The 19,773-nt window shown below is 38.1% G+C and overlaps 1 protein-coding gene across 9 annotated transcripts in view; it reads left to right on the top strand.

The window, feature by feature from the left end:
• DDHD1 (DDHD domain containing 1) overlaps window positions 1–19,773 on the top strand; it is a 90,495-nt gene that overhangs the window by 22,226 nt on the left and 48,496 nt on the right. For 8 of the 9 annotated variants that reach the window (XM_032623222.1, XM_032623221.1, XM_032623227.1 and 5 more), the window contains exon 2: window positions 17,804–17,977. The exons of the other annotated variant lie outside the window; for it this stretch is intronic. In XM_032623222.1, coding sequence (XP_032479113.1) covers window positions 17,804–17,977 — 174 coding nt within the window. The remainder of the gene's footprint in view (window positions 1–17,803; window positions 17,978–19,773) is intronic. 9 annotated transcript variants of the gene reach the window in all.

Genomic DNA, 19,773 nt, shown 5'->3' with positions numbered 1-19,773 from the left:
TTCTTCTGACAGCTTCCCCCACTCCACCATTTCCCACTTTATTGACGATTTTCTGCAGTTTGATTATGATGTGTCTTGGTGTGGTTTTTTTTTTTTTTTTCCTGCATTGGGTCTTTGTTGCTGTGCACAGGCTTTCTCCAGGTGCGGCGAGCAGGGGCTACTCTTCATTGTGGTGCACGGGCTTCTCATTGTGGTGGCTTCTCTTGTGGAGCATGGGGTCTAGGCGCATGGGCTTCAGTAGTTGTGGCACGCAGCCTCAGTAGTTGTGGCTTGCAGGCTCTAGAGCGCAGGCTCAGTTGTTGTAGTACACAGGCTTAGTTGCTCTGCGGCATGTGGGATCTTCCTGGATCACGGCTCAAACCTGTGTCCCCTGCATTGGCAGGTGGATTCTTAACCACTGCACGGGAAGTCTGGTATATTTTTCATTTCTGATGTATTTTCCATGTCTAGAAGTTCAGTTTTAGGTATTTTTTTGTCTTCCACTTTATTCCTCATTAGGTTTGTTTTCCTCTGCCTCCTGGAATCTAGGGAGTGTGTGACTGTTTTAACATCTTTGTCTGATAACTTTACCATCTGTGCTGTTTCTGAATCTGTTGCTGTTGATTGACTTTTCTCCCTGCCTAAGGGTTGAATTTTCCTGCTGCTTTGAATACCTGTTCTTTCTTTTCTTCTCCTCCCCTCCCCTCCCCTCCCCTCCCCTCCCCTCCCCTCCCATCCCCTCCCATCCCCTCCCATCCCCTCCCATCCCCTCCCCTCCCATCCCATCCCCTCCCCTCCCCCCTTCTCTCCTCCCCTCCTCTCCCCTTCCCTCCCCTTCTCTTCTCTTCCCACCTCTTCCCTTCCCTTCTCTTTTCTTTCTTCCTTCCTTTCTTTCTTTCTCTCTCTCTCTTTCTTTCTTTCATGCCAGATGTTATAAATTTTATATTGTGTGCTGGATTTTGTAGGATTCCTTTAACATTGTTGGACTTTGTTTTAGTACACATTTGTCACTTCAGATTAGTTTGATCCTATCGAGGCTTTCTTTTGAGCTTTATTAGGGCGGTGAGAGCAGCCTTTAGTTTGGGGATAATTTATTCCTGCTACTGAAGCAGTACCTTTCTGAGAACGTTACTCATTTCCCCATGGAATAGGTCTTTTTTGCTCTGATTGATTAGAACTTGAACTGTTCCTAGCTCTATCTGAGCTCCGGAGATTGTTCCACCTACCCCTTTCCAGTGGTCCTTTTCCCTGACCTCAGGTAGTTTCCTCCCATGCGTGCATAGGTGAGTATTTGACCAAAGACTCAAGGGAACTCCTCTAGAGAATTCCAGCACTTTCTTTCTGGATAGCCCTCCACTTTCCAATATTTTGCCTCACACATTCTAGCTATCTTGACCTCCCTGAACTGTGAGCTATTTCACTACTGAGCAAGACCGCTGGACTCTGTGTGGGTTACCTCTTCCTGTGCTGTAGCCTGGAAACTCCAGGCACAAAGCTTGGGCAGTTGTAGGAGTTCTCTCATGATCACTGTCCTCCCCTGCCTATTGTGCAATATCTGAAAGCTCATTGTTCCGGGTGTTCTGTCTGATTTTCTAGTTAAGGTAGGATAGTAAATCCAGTATGTGTTGCTGGAAGTAGTAGTCTACTTTTGGCTAGATTTAGAAGTCTGTCCTTCCAGTTTAGCAAACTGATTTAGTCTCTCACTTCTTGATCTTTTTTTATTTCTCCCTTTATTAGGCACAACCTACTACTCATATCCTGCATGCCTTCCTTCCCAGGAATGTTGGAATAGACAAAGATAATACCTTTAGTAAGCTAATATGGGTCAAGTGGCTGTTTGCCACACAGACTAGAATTGAGATGTCTTCTGCAGCTGTTTTTATATAGGGTTGTAGGATAGACGTGATTTGTACATCAGAACTCTTTGCTGTTGCCTCTTTTTGCTGGCATACCACCTGTAGCCTAACAGACCAGTTGCTGCATTTCTCATGCTTCCTAGTCTCCACCTTTCTTTTACCATCTTATTTCTTCTAACTCAATGTAAAAACAGACTCTTGAGGATCTGTTTTCACATTTAAAGGACGCACCTTTTATTGATATCACCAGGAAGTAAATTGGAGCACTGGATTAAGCTGCCAGTCACGTGTGTCTGTGATCCCATCTGCAAGTCTTACCTTATACTTAGTTTTTGGTTTTCCTTTTTATGTGTATATATATATATATATATATATATATATATATATATATATAAATTTATTTATTTTTTGGCTGTGTTGGGTCTTCATTGCTGCGGGCTTTCTCTAGTTGTGGCGAGCAGGGGCTACTCTTCGTTGCAGTATGCGGGCTTCTCACTGTGGTGGCTTCTCTTGTTGTGGAGCATGGCTCTAGGCGCACGGGCTTCAGTAGTTGTGGCACGTGGGCTCAGTAGTTGTGGCCCACGGGCTTAGTTGCTCTGCGGCATGTGAGATCTTCCCAGACCAGGGCTCGAACCCGTGTCCCCTGCATTGGCAGGCGGATTCTTAACCACTGTGCCACCAGGGAAGTCCCTAGTTTTTGGTTTTCTGAGCCTGCTTTTCTGGTTGTCATAGTGTGAGGTTTTCATTTTGGAAGAGATGATGGGGGAAAAGGAGGCTAGGTAAATCAAATGGCTGAGGATTCTAGAAAGCTAGTCTTGATATAGTCAGATTTAACTGCTGCATGTGGTTTTAGATACTGTGTGTATACAATAATGCCATAATTTGGAATGGGATTTTATGGTTTACAGAATGCTTTCACATAAGTTATTTTATTAATCACTATTACAACTCTGCAGTGAGATAGAATATCCTCATGTTACAGATAATAAACTGAGGCTCAGAGAAGTTAAGGATGGAACTGGAATTAGAGCCCAGGCCTTCTGAGTCCTTAACCAGTTCCTTTCTGCTGTATCACAGCATCCATGATGTCACAGCTTATGCCATGTGAAGTCAGATGTGAAGATTATATGCCGACAATACCTAATATCCTGGAGTATTTTGTAACCTATGTTAGAGTAACTTGCCCATTTTTACTGCTACCTATTCCTTCTATTTGATGATTTTCTGAATATGTTCCTCATATAAGTTCCTTGTGACTTTAGTCTTAGGAACTTCTCAAATGTTTTCCTCAGCTTTAGTTTTTCTTTTGATTTTGACCCAATTTAGAGCTTAAATTCTGATGATCACGTTTCACTTATGGCTAGTTAACCTGCCTGAAGAGAAACTGTTTTGACAGTCTGACATTTGTTTGCCAGCTTCCTAAATTTTGTGCTACTCTTTTATAATATGAATTGTTTTCTTTCAGTACTTTTTTTTTTAAATCAGCAGGTCACATTTTATTTCATTCCACAATACTCATCTAATGTCTACTAGATAAAAGAAGGGAGTGATCACCTCTACCTCAAGTTTATAAAAAGCTTTCCAGAGAAGTGTATGCTTGATTTGGATCTTAAAGAAGGGTGTTATTGGCAGAGGAAATAGCATGTTTAGAGGCCTGGAGTTATGAAGGAAGATAATGCATGCAGAGGACACAGGCTCTCTTTGGCAGGAGCATTGGAAATAAGGTAGAAAAGAGTGGAAGAGGGAAACTGGGTAGATAGATAGAGACTAGATCAGGACAGGCCATTTCATACTGAAACTTTATCCTATGAAAATGAAACATTGGAAGGTATAAAATGGAGTAATTACATGTTTTCCAGTTTTGCATTTTAAAGTTATCATTCTGACAGCCATGTGGAAGATAAGTGGAGAGCCAGGTGGGGGGAAGGGATAAATTAGGAATTTGGGAGTAACATAGACACACTACTACATATAAAAGAGATAAACAAGGACCTACTGTGTAGAGCACAGGGAACTATACTCAATATTATGTAATACCCTATATGGTAAAAGAATCTGAAAATGAATATATGTATGTGTAAATCACTTTGCTGTACACCTGAAACTAACACATTTTAAGTCAACTATACTTCAATAAAAGATAATTAATTTTAAAATGTAAAAAAAAAAAAAAAATAAGTGGAGAGCCAGAAAAGTGATATATCATAATCAGGGAGACTAGTTAAGGAGTTACTGCAGTACTGCAAGTGAGAAACCGTGAGGGTCTAGGGCAACCATCCCCAACCTTTTTGGCACCAGGGACCGATTTCGTGGAAGGGTGGGGAGGGAATGGTTCAGGCGGTAATGAGATCAGTGGTTCAGATGGTAATGTGAGCGATGCAGGGGGGATGGTTCAGGCGGTAAGGTGAGTGATGGGGAGCGGCAGATGAAGCTGCGCTCACTTGCCTGCCACTCACCTCCTGCTGTGCGGCCCGGTTCCTAACAGACTGGTCCTCGGCCCAGGGGTTGGGGACCCCTGGTCTTAGGGGTCCACTCTTTGAATGGTTATTCAACCACTCTTTGAATGGTTATTGAAGGGGTAGAGGAAAATATTAAGAAAGTAGAATGTACGCTATCAGTGCAATATGAGTAAAAGGAAGGGTGGTCCAGGTTATTGCTGATGTTTTTAACTTGGGTGGGTTGTGGAAGAACAGGTTTCCCACCCAGGTCCATCTTGGGGTGGCAGAGGAAAGTTAAATAACAGTTTATTTTGACATTGCATTTAAGGTGCCTATTGTACACCCAGGTAGAAACGTTCACTAGGCATTTGGATAAATAGGTCTGGAGCTCAGAAGAAAACAGTGCTGCAATTAAAAATGCAAAAATCCTCATAATTTAAACTGGTGGTTTCTAAAATGGGGTATGCAAACTCTATATTGTGTGTTAGAACAAAAATGTTTGAATACATATTTACTTTCTGTTTAATCTTTTCAAGTTTTCTCTTTTTGTATGTTTTGTAATGTATAAAACATTTTAGAACAGTAATGCATATGCATGATTTATAAGTAAGTACATATGTATGAGAATATGCTTAAAATATTTTTGGAGATACTAATTTAAACTGGTTGGAACTAGTGATCAGTCTGAACATTTTGCTTTACAATAATAACCTCGAGGACTTTTTAAAAAATACATATTTCTAGACCTTATCTCCAGAGACTGATTTATTAAGTGTGTAGCAGGAAATATGAAAACTTCATCTTTTAATTTAATTCCACAGGTAATTCTGATAATTGGCCAAGTTTGAGAATCACACATTAAAACTGGAAAATATGTAGAGTATAGAAAGAGAAGATAAGGAAAAGATAGGTTTAAATGACACTTTGCTGATTCTAAAAGCTCCAACTATTTTAATTCTTATTCTTTTGATTTTAATAATCTGATAGAATGGCCATAGTCAGTATTGAATTGATTATCTCCAATAAGCTAAAATTAACATTAAAAATTCAAAAGTCTGTTTTAATGTTATATATTCCATTTTTGGCACAGGTTTCTCTCCCGTATCTATGCAAATTATATCAAACATTCAAGTACCTGGAGAGAATATGTACCTTAAGCGTGTAAAATTCTGCATTACTTAGATCTTCGATCCTTCAGAATATTAACCTTGGAAGGCTAAGGGCAAAAAGGTATATCAGTTAAAGCCTATTCTCCATTTTGAAATGGAGAGATTGCTAACAACATCTAAAAACTGCCTTCTGTGAATGAAGGTATGAGAAAAGGATGAAAATGTAGTGTGAATTCCTGGAAGGATCATGTAGTAAAAACTTTTGAGGACTGTTATGGGCTGAATTGTGTCCCCCCACAAACTTGTATGTTAAAGTCCTCACTGCCATCACCGCAGAATGTGATCGTATTTCTAGGTAGGACCTTTAAAGAGATGATTAAGTTAAATGCCATTAGGGTTGGCCCCAATCTAATCTGACTGCTGTCCACATAAGAGGAGGAAATTTGGACACACAAAAAGACACCAGGGATACACATGCACAGAGTAAACACCATGTGAGGCCATAGTAAGAAGGTGGCCATCTGCAAGCCAAGGAGAGAGGCCTCAGAAGAAACAAAACCTGCTGACATTTTGATCTTGGACTTCTACCCTCCAGAACTGCAAGAAAATAAGTTTCTTTTATTTTAACTACCAAGCATGTGGCATTTTGTGGGACTTCCCTGGTGGCGCAGTGGTTAAGAATCCACCTGCCAATGCAGGGGGCACAGGTTCTATCGCTGATCCGGGAAGATCCCACATGCTGTGGAGCAACTAAGCCCGTGCGCCACAACTACTGAGCCTGCGCTCTAGGGCCCGTGAGCCACAGATGCTGAGCCCATGTGCCACAACTACTGAAGCCTGCATGCCTAGAGCCCTGCTCTGCAGCAAGAGAAGCCGCCACAATGAGAAGCCCGTGCACCACAACGAACAGTAGCTCCCACTCACTGCAACTAGAGAAAGCCCACGTGCAGCAATAAAGACCCAGTGTGGCCAAAAATAAATAAATAAACAAACAAATAAATAAAGTAACATTTTTAAAAAGCCAATGTATTTCCCAAAGGCAGTAATAAGTACTGTCTTTAAAAAAAAAAAATAATAATGTGGTATTTTGTTATGGTAGCTCTAGCAGACTAATAGAAGGACAGTAAACCACTTATTCAGCTTTACAGTTACACTAATGAAGAAATAAATGTATGCAGGTTTTAAAACTCTTATGGTCTTGTTTCTTGAGTCAAAAGAAACAAAAAGTATTTAAGGTATAATTATATTACCCAGAGTTTCTTACCCCTATGAAATTGATTTAAATTGGTGAGTCATAAATATTAACAGTAGCTCTTGCCTAAACATAATTTAGTATTTTTAGTGTAATTGTTACTTTCAGATGGGATCCCCCGGTATGTTTTGAGGTATAGGTATTTCTTTCATAAGATAGAAATTTTTATGATTGCTAGGAACTAATGAAATTTTGCAATTATAACATTTGTAGCTAAGCTAAATGATGATTAGGATAATGACTGTTTAGTTACCTTTGTCCTACAGTATTCCTCCAGATTATAGTTCCTGTCTAGTGAATGAGCAAGTCGTCAGGTATTAGAATGGAAGGTAGCATTTTGTTATCTAGTTCCTAATTTACTACCTTTCATTCCATTTACCAATTAAACATTATTATTTTCATGCATAATGTTTTTCTTATCACCCACATTTTGAGAAAGTCAGTTTGTTACTTTTAATATTGATTTTTATTATGACTTATCTCAAGTATATACAAAAGTCTAGATTATATAACCACCAGTCAGTACTCCCCCTTGTTTAGCTTTTTAAGCATTACAGATATAATCAAAATCTCCTCTGCAACTTCTCCCGTTCCCTTTTCTTCAGTCCAAAGGTAATCACTCTCTTAGATTTGCTGTTTATTCCCATATGTTTTTTAGATTATTAGATTAGTATTCACATCGACATTTTTTGGTCTGTTTTAATAACTTTATAGTGCCATTCTGTTGCCATTCTGTGCCTTCTGCAATTTGCTTTCTGGTTCAGCTTAGGATTTTGAGATGTATCCATGCTGACACATGTAACTCCAGCTACTTGTTTTCTCTGTATATAATAATATTCCACTGCATGAATTTACCACAGTTTGTTTTCCTCTTTGGACACTTAGGATGTTTGCAGTTTTTTGCTATTATAAACAGTGCTGTAATAAAAAATTTTCTATACATCTCCTTGTACAAATGTGCCAGAATTTCTGTAGAGTATATACCTAGGAATGGAACTGTTTCTCTGATTACCAGTGAATCTGAGCATATTTCATGTTATAGTTTTATTGACTGTTTGGATTTCCTGTTCTGTGAAAATCTTGTTATATCAGAGTCCAGTCAGGAGACAGAAACCACACAGTAATTTCAACAGAGAAAGTGTAACATGAAGAATTATTAACAGAGGAATGAAGTCACAGGACAAGGAGAACTCAATGAAACATACAGAAACAGCAGATGCAGGTAGTAGCCACCATCCCTAGGACTGAGATAGCGCACTCAAGGAAGAGGCTATTTCCTCTCAGTGTTGAGATTCTGACCCAGAGAGTGTGACAGTAGTCACTGAGATGCTACCCCTCTGGGACTGCTGGAAATCTGCCCTCTGGAGTGCTGAGGGGAATACTTCGACAGGAACTCACCACAGGCTGCCTGAGCGGATGTGGAAGAAGTATTTCAAGGGGAGGTGCCTGGCAGGTGACATTCCACAGTGAAACTGCCTGCAGGGCTGTGTTCCTGCCCATGTGGCAAAGCTGCCCATGGGAGGGTGCCACTGCTGTTAGCACCTGGGCACTAAAAAATAAAATTCACTCCCTGCAAGAATTCAATAAGGTGAGCACACTGGAACCAGAGAGAGAAACCCCTTCCTCTTCCATTATAAAGGACAGTTTGGTAGAAGTAATTCAGCAAAATGTTAGCCGCATGATGGTTTAAGTGGGCCTCTGTGGGGCTGATCTAGAGCCCTAGCCACCATTTATAGCATTAATCCTATGAGGAGTATATTCAGAGTACTAGATAGTAAATACTAGGTATTAAGTATTTTTCTTAATCTTCCACCTGTTTTCTATCCTCCTTGTCTCTCATATCTCCTTCCCCTTTTCTTATGTCTTCTAATTTTCTTATATCTCATCCTTTCTTATTTCTTCTTCCTCTGAATAGCAATACTCCACCATTCCTATTTTCCGTTACTCTGTGACTTCCTTCATCTTTAAGTCCTCTGTGGTCAGATGTGCTCTGTAAGTTTCTAGAGCAGTGAATTATAGGCATGCTTTGTACCCGGGTGTGTAAAGCTGTAAGGGCATAGTGAAGCTGGAGGGAAAGTGGAAGACTTTCTCTCTATACATATCATACATTGCAAAGTACAATGTGGATTGAAATAGTTCTTGAAAACAGTCCTTTAGAAATCTTATAACTGTTCCCTCTGCCTTCTGGTATAAGTCTAGCTTTTTAATACATAAAATCCATTTTTTTTTACTACGTATGTATGTATTTATTTTTGGCTGTGTCAAGTCTTATTTGCAGCATGTGGGATCTTTGTTGTGGCGTGCAGGATCTTTTTTAGTTGTGGCATGCGAGATCTTTAGTGTGGCATGCGAACTCTTAGTTGCAGCATGTGAGATCTGGTTCCCCAACCAGGGATGGAACCTGGGCCCCCAGCATTGGGAGCGTGGAGTCTTAGCCACTGGACCACCAGGAAAGTCCCAATACATAAAATTCTTTTTCCCAGAATTCCCCTCCCCACACATAAGAGATCCACTCAGGCTTTTACTTAAATGAAGGAAGTGTTCATAGTGGAAAATGGACCTTGTAATTGTTTTCTAGTCAAGGAGAACCCACATTTTTCTTTTGATTCCAGTAAAGGCCCATCTTTTATTATGATTTGCCTAAGAGTTATAATTAGGATAATAACTTGGTTATTTTCTTCCAGGCGGGTGGTAATGATAAGTACTAGTCTTTATTAAGTTTAAATTGACTTTCAATGAGTGTTTTATAAATGAAACGTAATTCTTTGTTAATCTAGTTCCAGCATATTAATTTAATCCATTAGCCCTTTGAAAAATTTGTCTCTGGTCCCTGTCTACATACTCTGTTGTATAACAGATGTATCCAGATCTTTCCATTCCATAACTACAAAGTGAGGTGACATTTTAAATATATATCTGTGCAAGCCCCTATCAGCATGAGATTCAGTTGCATATGATATTTTAAAGCCAGAATAACAGTGGCTTTAAACACAAAAGGGTCTATTTCTCTGTACTTAGAGGAAATATGGATGTCTAGAGTTCAGGGCTATGTGACAGCTCCACTGTAATCAGGGACAGAGGCTCCTTCTGTTATTCAGCTTTCCATTCTTTGTAAGTGACTCGATCTAAGAGAGTTTCAGGAGCTCAAGACATAGGTAGCAGAAAAGAAAGAGGGGAAGGTCAAAGAGCTGTACCACCAGTAATTTCTGCTGTATCCTATTACCCAGATTCAATCACATGACCAAACCTAGCTGCCCAAGGAGACCAGAACTAGTCTTTTTACTGAACATATTACTGCCCTGAATAAATTGGTATTCTTCTATAAGGAATAGGAGGAGGATAGATACAGGACGGGCATCTAGCAGTTTCTTCCAAAATATGTGATCTTTATTTTTGCTGAATGTATTAGGATTCTCCTGAGAATAACAGAGATTATAAGGAATTGGCGCATGCAGGTTTGGAGGTTGGCGAGTCCGAAATTTACAGAGATGTCCCAGTTCAAATCCAGAGGCCAGCTGGCTACTGTTAGAGCCAGGAAGCGCCAGTGTTCCTGTTCAAATCACCAAGCAAGAAGAGCTTAATATTCCAGTTTGAAGGCTGTTGACAGAATTCCTTCTTATTTGAGGGAGGGTTAGCCTTTTCTTCTATTCAGGCCTTCAACTGATTGGATGAGGCCCACCCACCTTATGGAGGGCAGTCTCCTTTCCTCAGTCTATGGATTTAAATGTTAATCTCATCCAAAAACACCTACACATTGACATGTACACACTGCTATATTTAAAATAAATAACAAGGACCTACTGTATAGCACAGGGAACTGTGCTGAATATTCTGTAATAACCTAAAGGGAAAAGAATTTGAAAGAATAGATACATGTATATGTATAACTGAATCACTTTGCTCTACACCTGAAACTAACACAACACTGCTAATCAAATGTACTCCAATATAAAATAAAAATAAATAAATAAAAACAGAAACACCCTCACAGAAACACCCAGAATGTTTGACCAAATATCTTGGTACCCTGTGGCTCAGTCAAGTTGATACATAAGATTAACCACTCTGCATATAAAACTAAAACATGTATATTACCGACATGCCAAACATTATAGATATTTATAATATGGAAACAGAAAGATCCTTATAGTCCCACGTCCCCAAGATATCTGTTAATAATAGTTTAGTGTATTTTTCTCCAATTATTTTCAGTACATATGTATACTTTTATAAAACAGGATTATACTATTTATACATATATATGCACATGCACAAATATATATACATGTAGTATTATGGTTTAATTTTTTCATTTCTATTTTAGACATTATTCCATGTCTTCTGAGCATTATCTCACTACGGGTTATTATCCATTCATTCATATTTTGATTTATTTAATGAATATTTTTAACACCTGCTGTGTGCCAAGCATCATTTACATAGTCAATCATCTATTGGTAGAAATGTAGGTCATTTCGTTTGTTTGTTTTTATTTGTTTTCTATTGTAAAATGAGATAAACATCTTTGTACTGTATCTTTAGGCATTTTTGCAAGAGTTCTTATAAAGTGTATTTCTAGAATTGATCTGTAAAAGATAGAAGTGTTTTTAGGTTTTAAAAGGTACTGCTAGGCCAGAGTTTCTCAGCCTCCGCACAGTTGACATTTTGGGCCAGACAATTCATTGTTGCTGGGAGGGGTGATGTGGGGTGTGGGGAGCTGTCTTGTGCACTGTAGGATGTTTAGCAACATCCCTGGCCTAGATGCCAGCACCACCACCACCCCAAACCTTGATGAGTGAGGGATGAATCTGAGGGTGACTTAGGCGATAAAATGTGTAGTCCTCAGTGTGTGTCCAGCTATAGTTGTAAGACACATGTAAGGAGGAGACATCTTGGATGACTTCCAGATTTCTGTCTTGGGTGACCAGCTAAATACTGTCAGCACACCACTTGCCATGATAGGGAATACAGGTGGAGTAACAGGTTTGTGTTCTGTTTTGTTTCTTCCAGGAAACTAATGTGTTCCATGGCTCTTTGTGATTCTGGTAACTATTGATCTTTCTACTAGGAGATGTTCAGTTGGCAGTTGAATGTTTGGATGTAGAATTCAAGACAGAGGCCTGAACCAAAATGATGTAGTACTTGACCGCATACTGCTGGAATTCAAAGCTTAGGTGTAAAGCTCCCAAGACATCTATCCAGAGGATACATGCTTAGATTTATTTGGTTGGCCAAAAAGTGCCTTCGGTTTTTAAGTTAAAATAAAAGACACATTTTTAATTTTCACCAAGAAATTTATTGAAGAACATATTCACCCTTTTCTTCCACTGCCTTCTGCCATTTTTCAGGCAACTACATAAATCCATCTTCCCAAAATTTTTATCTTTTTGAGAAAAAAAACGATTCCAAGGTGCCTTTTATAGTCTTCCAGGTAATTGAAAATTTTTCCATTAAGAGAATTTTTTCTTTTTGTTTTTTTGTTTGTTTGTTTTTTGCGGTATGCGGGCCTCTCACTGTTATGGCCTCTCCCGTTGTGGAGCACAGGCTCCGGATGCGCAGGCTCAGCGGCCATGGCTCACGGGCCCAGCCACTCTGCGGCACGTGGGATCTTCCCTGACCAGGGCACGAACCCGTGTCCCCTGCATCGGCAGGCGGACTCTCAACCACTGCGCCACCAGGGAAGCCCGAGAATTTTTTCTTTTTAATTTATTTATTTTTGGTTGCATTGGGTCTTCGTTGCTGTGCCCGGGCTCCCTCTAGTTGCGACAAGCAGGGGGCCACTCTTTGTTGCGGTGCACAGGCCTCTCACTGCGGTGGCCTCTCCCGTTGCAGAGCACGGACTCCAGGCGCACAGGCTTCAGCAGTTGTGGCACGTGGGCTCAGTAGTTGTGGCACATGGGCTGAGCCGCTCCACAGCATGTGGGATCCTCCCAGACCAGGTCTCGACCCTGTTTCTCCCGCATTGGCAGGCGGATTCCTAACTACTGCACCACTAAGGAAGCCCAAGAGAATTTTGTAAAGACCTAAATAAATGGAAATCTGGAGGTGCAATATCTGGTGAATACAGCAGATGAATCGGAACTTCCCAACCAAGCTGTAACAGTTTTTGCCTGGTCATCAAAGAAACATGCGGTCTTGCATTATCTTGGTGGAAGATTATGCATTTTCTGTTGACTAATTCTGGATGCTTTTCGTCAAGTGCTGCTTTCAGTTGGTCTAATTGGGACAGTACTTGTTGGAATTAATCCTTTGGCTTTCCAGAAGGAGCTCATAATAGAGGACTCCCTTGCAATCCCACCATATACACAACATCACCTTCTTTGGATGCAGACTGGCCTTTGGTGTGGTGGATGGTGGTTCATTTCGCTTGCCCCATGGTCTCTTCCATGCCACATTATTGTATAGTATCCACTTTTCATCGCCTGTCACAATTTGTTTATAAAATGGAACGTTTTCATTATGTTTACATAGAGAATTGCATGCAGAAATATAGTCAAGAAGGTTTTTTTTTTTTTTGCTTAACTTACGTGGAGCCCAAACATCAAAGTGATGAACATAACCAAGCTGGTGCAAATGATTTTCAGCGCTTGATTTGGATATTTTGAGTATGTCGGCTATCTCCCGCGTGCTGTAACGTTGATTGTTCTCAATTAATGTCTCGATTTGATCACTATCAACTTAAACTGAGCTACCTGACCGTGAAGCATCGTCCTTAGAGAAATCTCCAGCACAAAACTTCTCAAACCACTTTTGACACGTTCAGTCACAGCACCTTCTCCACAGGTTGCACAAACCTTTTTTTGCATTTCAGATGCGTTTTTACCTTTCTTGAAATAATAAAGCATAATATGCTGAAAATGTTGCTTTCTTCGGTCTTCAATATTAAAATAGCTACACAAAAATTCACCAGTTTTGATAAGTTTTTTTAAATGCACGCTGATATGACAACTGTCACATACAATCTAACAAAATTGTTTTGAATGAAGTGAAAGACTAAGTGCTACTAGAGCCATCTTATGAAAAAAACCGAATGAACTTTTTGGCCAACCCAATATTAGGCTCAAGAGAGGAAAGGATTTGAGAGTGTAGATGTGTGCTAAAACTTGTTTTACTCTTTTTAACTCTACTTTTTACTTCCATGGTTTTTATGGGGAGGCATGCTTGCCTCTGGTTTGTAAGTCTCATAATAGCCTGGCAATGTAAAATTTCCCAAATTATTTATTTAAAAATTATGAATACAACTAACTAGCCTGTATTTCTTGGGGAGAGAGATAAAAAGGGACCTTTTCCTGTTTGAGAATGTAGGTTGCATTGTGTGGTAGAAAGAGTTTGAGTGAACTTTGGAGTCAACATTGGTTAGAATCTTGGTTCTCATAATACTTGTTTGCCTCTAGGCAAATTATTTAGGTTCACTAAGAATCGTTTTACTCATTTGTAAAACTGGGGAAGTCATAGCTATCTTTAAGGTTACTGTTAAGATTAAATGAGATGAGCTTTTGGATGTGGAGGATAATGGCAGCTGTCCAAATCTAAATCTCTCCACACATTCTCCCCAAAAGCCACATACACATAAACCATACATAGCTGACACCTTTAGCATTACTACGAGAGAGACAATACCACAAATTTTAAATTACTTGTAAATAAAGAAACAGCAAATTACAGTAGTTCTTGTTACTGCTATAAACCTCTGAATCTGGAGACTGGGGCAGGGAGAGGCTTAAGAGACAGTGAAAATAGAGAGGAGATTAGAGGTTAAAATGAAGCACAAAAGCACCCTCAGAAAGAAAATGTCCTCCACACAACTGGCAAAATACGAACACGGGCTTGGGACTTGGTAATTCATAGCACTAACTGTAGGGAGGGTGTGTGAAAGTGAGAGGGACCAGAAGTAGTAACATCAGAGAAACATTGCTGGTGGGAGAGGAGAAAGAGAAAAGGTACTGCCCCTTGGAGCCATGGCAATAAGAGGAAAGAAGAAGTAAGGAGAAAGTGAAGGGTCCTGGAGAAATGAAAGAAGAACAAGGCACACCAATCCAGTCTTCACTCACCACTACCACCACTGCCACCACCATAACATCCATCCATTAAAGGAGCTGCTCTTAATAATCTGCAGCAGCAGACACTCTGGAACTAAGAAGTCCATCCATAAAATGCTCATTTACAGAAATAAATCAAATGCCATACAAAGCTACTCTAAGAGGAATACAGAAAATGTGAGATCAGTACATTGCCACTGATTATAGTTCTTCCCCCAAAAGCAAACACAAAACAAAGAGAAACTGTATTGTAACACTCCAACCAAATATTCTCAAACAAACTTAGGGGCATACTAATAGGGGCACTGATGAAAGGAATGTTGATGTAAGGGGCACTGATGAAAGGAAGGAAAACAACCAAAAGAATGAAAATGAGATGCAGAAAGAAGTAAAAAGCCTTCAGAGAGGAAGTGGTTGAAATGCAATACAGGCAAAGGAAGACCCAACATACTTATAATTGGAGTCTCTGAAGAAGAAATCAGTGGAACAGAACTAATCCAAGGAAACTTTTCAGAAATAAGAGGAAAACTGAAATCTACAAATTAAAAGGACCCACCTTGGCAAATTGATTCAGAGCAATGACCTCTGAGTCATAAACTGTTAGAATTTAAAGACTAGTAAAACTGTTAGTAATTTTAAAGGCAAATTTTTTTCTGGGCCTCCTGGTGGGGGGGAAAAAACCCCATTACTAATAAAAAAAAATTAGGCTTACATCAGACTTCTCTAGAATGATATACAAAGGAAGGCTACAGTAGAGCATTTTTTAAAACTCAAGGAGACAAAGTTCAAGGTAGCCAACCTGTCCTTCAAGTATCAAGGCTATAGATAAGCAGCTTTGAACATGAAAGAATTTAGGAAATCTTTAGTGAGAATTTAATATATTGTAGATCCAAGACTAAAACAGTGGTGGGGACATGGTTGCAATTGTTGTATGTAAGTGGGTAGAGAGAGAAAGGGAAAAATAGAATAAGATCATTATTATATAAGTAATAAGTGGGAATTTTGGATACCACTTAAAATGGACAGACCAGGTAATAAAAGTTTAAATAAACAAAAAAGAGACTTAGGACACTGTAAATACATTCATACTCACACATGCATGTGTGAAGGTAACCCCTAGAACCAAAAATGCAAATATTCCTAAATACCAAAAGAATTTTTTTTGAAAAGCAAAATCATCAACTAGAGAGAGTAAGAATAATAAAAAATAGTAATTATAGAAAAAGAGTTCAAACATATCAGTTATATCAGTAAGCATAAATGAGCTTAACTCACCTATTAAAAGATTTTAAATGGCTTCATAAAGCAAAACCCAATTCTGTGCTGTATACAAGAGACACATCTAAAACAGAGAAAAGGGTTAAAAATAAAGGGATGTACAAAAACATCACAGGCAAATGGAGGCAATAAGAAAGCAGGGGTTGTAATCTTTTTTTTTTTTTTTTTTTTGCGGTATGCAGACCTCTCCCGTTGCGGAGCACAGGCTCCGGATGCGCAGGCTCAGCGGCCATGGCTCACGGGCCCAGCCGCTCCGCGGCATGTGGGATCTTCCCGGACCAGGGCACGAACCCATGTCCCCTGCATCGGCAGGTGGACTCTCAACCACTGCCCCACCAGGGAAGCTCAGGGGGTTTGTAATCTTGATAGACAAAGTAGAATCTAGCACACACGCAAAAAAATCATCAAACACAACAGAGTGTACTTTATAATGTTAAAACCCAAAATTCTCAACGAATTTATATTTTTGAGTATCTATCCACCAAATAACACAGCAAACATCTGACTATAGCAGAATTGCTATAGCAGAATAAAGGATAACGCAAGAATTAGAAACACATAATAGGAGATTTTGAATACATCACAGTATAAGTCTGGTACAAGATGTTTCAGGATCGTCTAGTAAATTTTGTTTCAAACCAGGAATTGGCCGTTTTTTAAGGAAATGATATTTAGAGATCATGATCTTTATATCAGGAGTGCTCACTTATATGGGGTTGGTCTTTATTTCTAGGCCTTTTTGGCACATAGAGCTTAGGATAATTTTTTTTAATAGAAAATATACATCTTTATTTCATGCTGACATTTCTAATTGAAATTTAAAATACAGATTTATTTCTTTGATTTTTATATTTGTATCTCTTTTTACCTGTGCTAAAAATCTTGGTTTCTTATGATATTAATTTATTCTAATGATGAATAAAATTAATATATTCATCTTAATCTACAGTTTCAAATTAACAATACCAATATTACTACAATTATAACAGCATAGCTACTGCAAAAGGTTTAAGATATGTTTGCAGTTCTTTTTGTACATAGGGTATATCCTAATATGTATATACAAATTACTGTGTTTTGAATCCTCTTGAAATAACTTCTCTATATGTGGTTAAACCACCGACTCTGTATAGTAAGGTTCATTTTTTTTTAATTTTGCTTTTTATTTTTAGGGTTTTGTTTCAATTTTATTTTTGCTTTATGGGTTTTTAAAAAAGTTATTCTAAAGGATTCAAGATAACTTAGCTAACAGTTGTGGTTTATAAATAGCAGCTAAAAGTCTTAGTTTATGGGACACTGTTTAATCAAAGAAATGTTCAGTTTTTCAAAGAAATTTTTTCTCAATTTTTTTCTGAAATGGATGAGGAATTTACTGTAATTAAAAGTTTCACTTATTCCCGTATACTCGCTGGGAGCCCTTGACCTCCAAGGCAGCCCTAAAAAATGTACCACACTATGACAATACACATTATTTCTAAACTACTTGTGGAAATTTATCTCAGTATTTTCTAAGACATTGGAACTATCACTGGAGTCTTGCATGAAGTTTGTCAACCCCTCAGCCTACTAATTTTGGTTACTTGGGGCCTCAGTTACATAGGTAACGCTCCTCTCCCTTTCTAATGCCAAAGTACCTTTTACGTGTACTATTTAATACAAGTAAAATTATATGTTGTAAGCAAAATTATATACTGTGGCTTGATGTCTGAAATTTAAAACTTTAAATGATTCTATTGGATCACGAAAGTCTGTTTTTGCCACAGCAGTAGTAAAATATAAAATTGTAGTTACTATTTCACTTCCTGAGAGGTTGGATCCTAAAACGTATAATTCTGTTGATTTCCCTTTTCAGAGTCCGATAAAATACCAGTAATGCGTGGACAGTGGTTTATTGATGGTACTTGGCAGCCGCTAGAAGAAGAAGAAAGTAATTTAATTGAGCAAGAACATCTTAGCTGTTTTAGAGGTCAGCAGATGCAGGAAAGTTTTGATATTGAAGTGTCAAAACCCATAGATGGAAAAGATGGTAAGACCAGTTAATATATTTAATATGTTTTGTAAACCAAGTAAGTTGTTGATAAAGTTTAGAGTGGTTCCTAAGTTTAAAATAGTAATTCAGAAGTGTTAGAATTTATACAATTTGATTATTTCAAACATTTGATTATTATTTTAGAATTTAAAACTGCTATAAATTTCTGAACTATTTCCATTTTTATTTTACTTAATATGTGTTTTCACGGACATGACACATAATTTACTATAAATGTACAAATTGTTATAATGTGCTCTCTGAATTCGTTCTTTTGAGTAGCTTTTTAGTCATCAAAGAAAATTGAACTTATAAAAAATCCCTTGTCATTATATCAAAAGAGCGGTTTTGCTAATATTTTAATGTTGGTTCTTTTCCTGAAGTTTAAAAAACTTTAATTTCTTTTGTATAAGTCCCTTTTAGGTGTCTCCGTATTGATAACCGTATCAGCTTTTAGTCTGAAACAGTCTACTCCTTATATTTCCTTATTTGGCATTTGGATAGTTTTTCTTTCAATAGTTTAAAATACTTATATACTAGCCAAGATTGCCATGTTTCATTATGTGTCTGATCTTGAGTAAAATTCAAAATGTGTGGTAAAGTTAAAAATACTTCTGTTGTTCCATTTACTGCAGGCAGTGGGATCAGCTATTCTGGTGAGTATAACAGTACAGGTAGATTAGAATTTGTGGATTTCTCTAATTTTTTTTTTTTCCTAAAAGTGTTTCTTCATCCATGCTTGTCTTTATTTGGTAAGTTTCTTGGCAAGCCCTACTTAATCTAGTGAATTAAACTATGAATTAAGTGATTTTTTCCCTTCTCCTTGTAAAACATCTATAAAGCAGAAAAACTCAATATTGATCAAGTAATTCACAGAATGCAGCTTGGAAAAAATGAATTATGTAGTTGGGAGCAATTGATTACATAACATAATTAATTACAAAACAATAAGCTTTAAATTGGCTTTTTCCCCTTATTGTTAATAACATTCCAAGTCTTTTCTCTCTCCTATTCCTTACTCTTTTATCTCTCTCTGAACACACACACACACACACACACAACACACACGCAGGGAAACTGTATACTTTAGCTTATACCAAGTAAAGATATCTTTGTACCTTTAAAAGTCTGCATAATTGAGGAAAACGGTGGCTTCTAAATAAATTGGTAATTAGATCTAAGAAATGTCTATTATGTGCCAGATACCATATTCTAGGAATTTTAAATATTTCATTTTGCTAATCCCTGGAGTCAACTATGTTCTTATTTCACTGTGAAATTCAAGCTCAAGGTTCTTACAATTCAATATATAAAGAACAGTTCAGTATCTATAAAGCAGAGCTGTATCTATATTCCTGCAGATTGCCATAAAGACAATACTCTGGTTAAAGCACAGATAGCAAATTTTGTATATCTCTGATCTTTTATTAGTGACTGAAATATTTTGGAACCTCTCATCACCACTATCAAAATAACCACAAAAGCCTACTTCATAGTATTTGAAAGACTGAACTCTTTTCAAAATTTCATTCCTATTGGGAAAGGCTGAGTTCTGGATTTTTTCCTTTCTATTAATTCTCCTTAAGTCTTGCCTCAAAAATGGCAGTTCACCTTGACAAACCCAGTTTATCCACCCAAATTCTTTACTATTAATGCATGGAAAAAACCCAGGAGCTTGGAAGAGGAAAAGGATGAGTATGAAAAATAAAAATATAAGTATATTGTCCCCTTTCTCATACTGTGTTCAAAGCATTTCTTTTCCACTTGCTAATTCTCCCTGTGGAAGTTAGTCC

Source organism: Phocoena sinus, chromosome 2, assembly GCF_008692025.1.
Source record: "Phocoena sinus isolate mPhoSin1 chromosome 2, mPhoSin1.pri, whole genome shotgun sequence".
Classification (NCBI taxonomy): domain Eukaryota; kingdom Metazoa; phylum Chordata; class Mammalia; order Artiodactyla; family Phocoenidae; genus Phocoena; species Phocoena sinus.
This window is presented reverse-complemented; position numbering and strand designations above follow the sequence as displayed.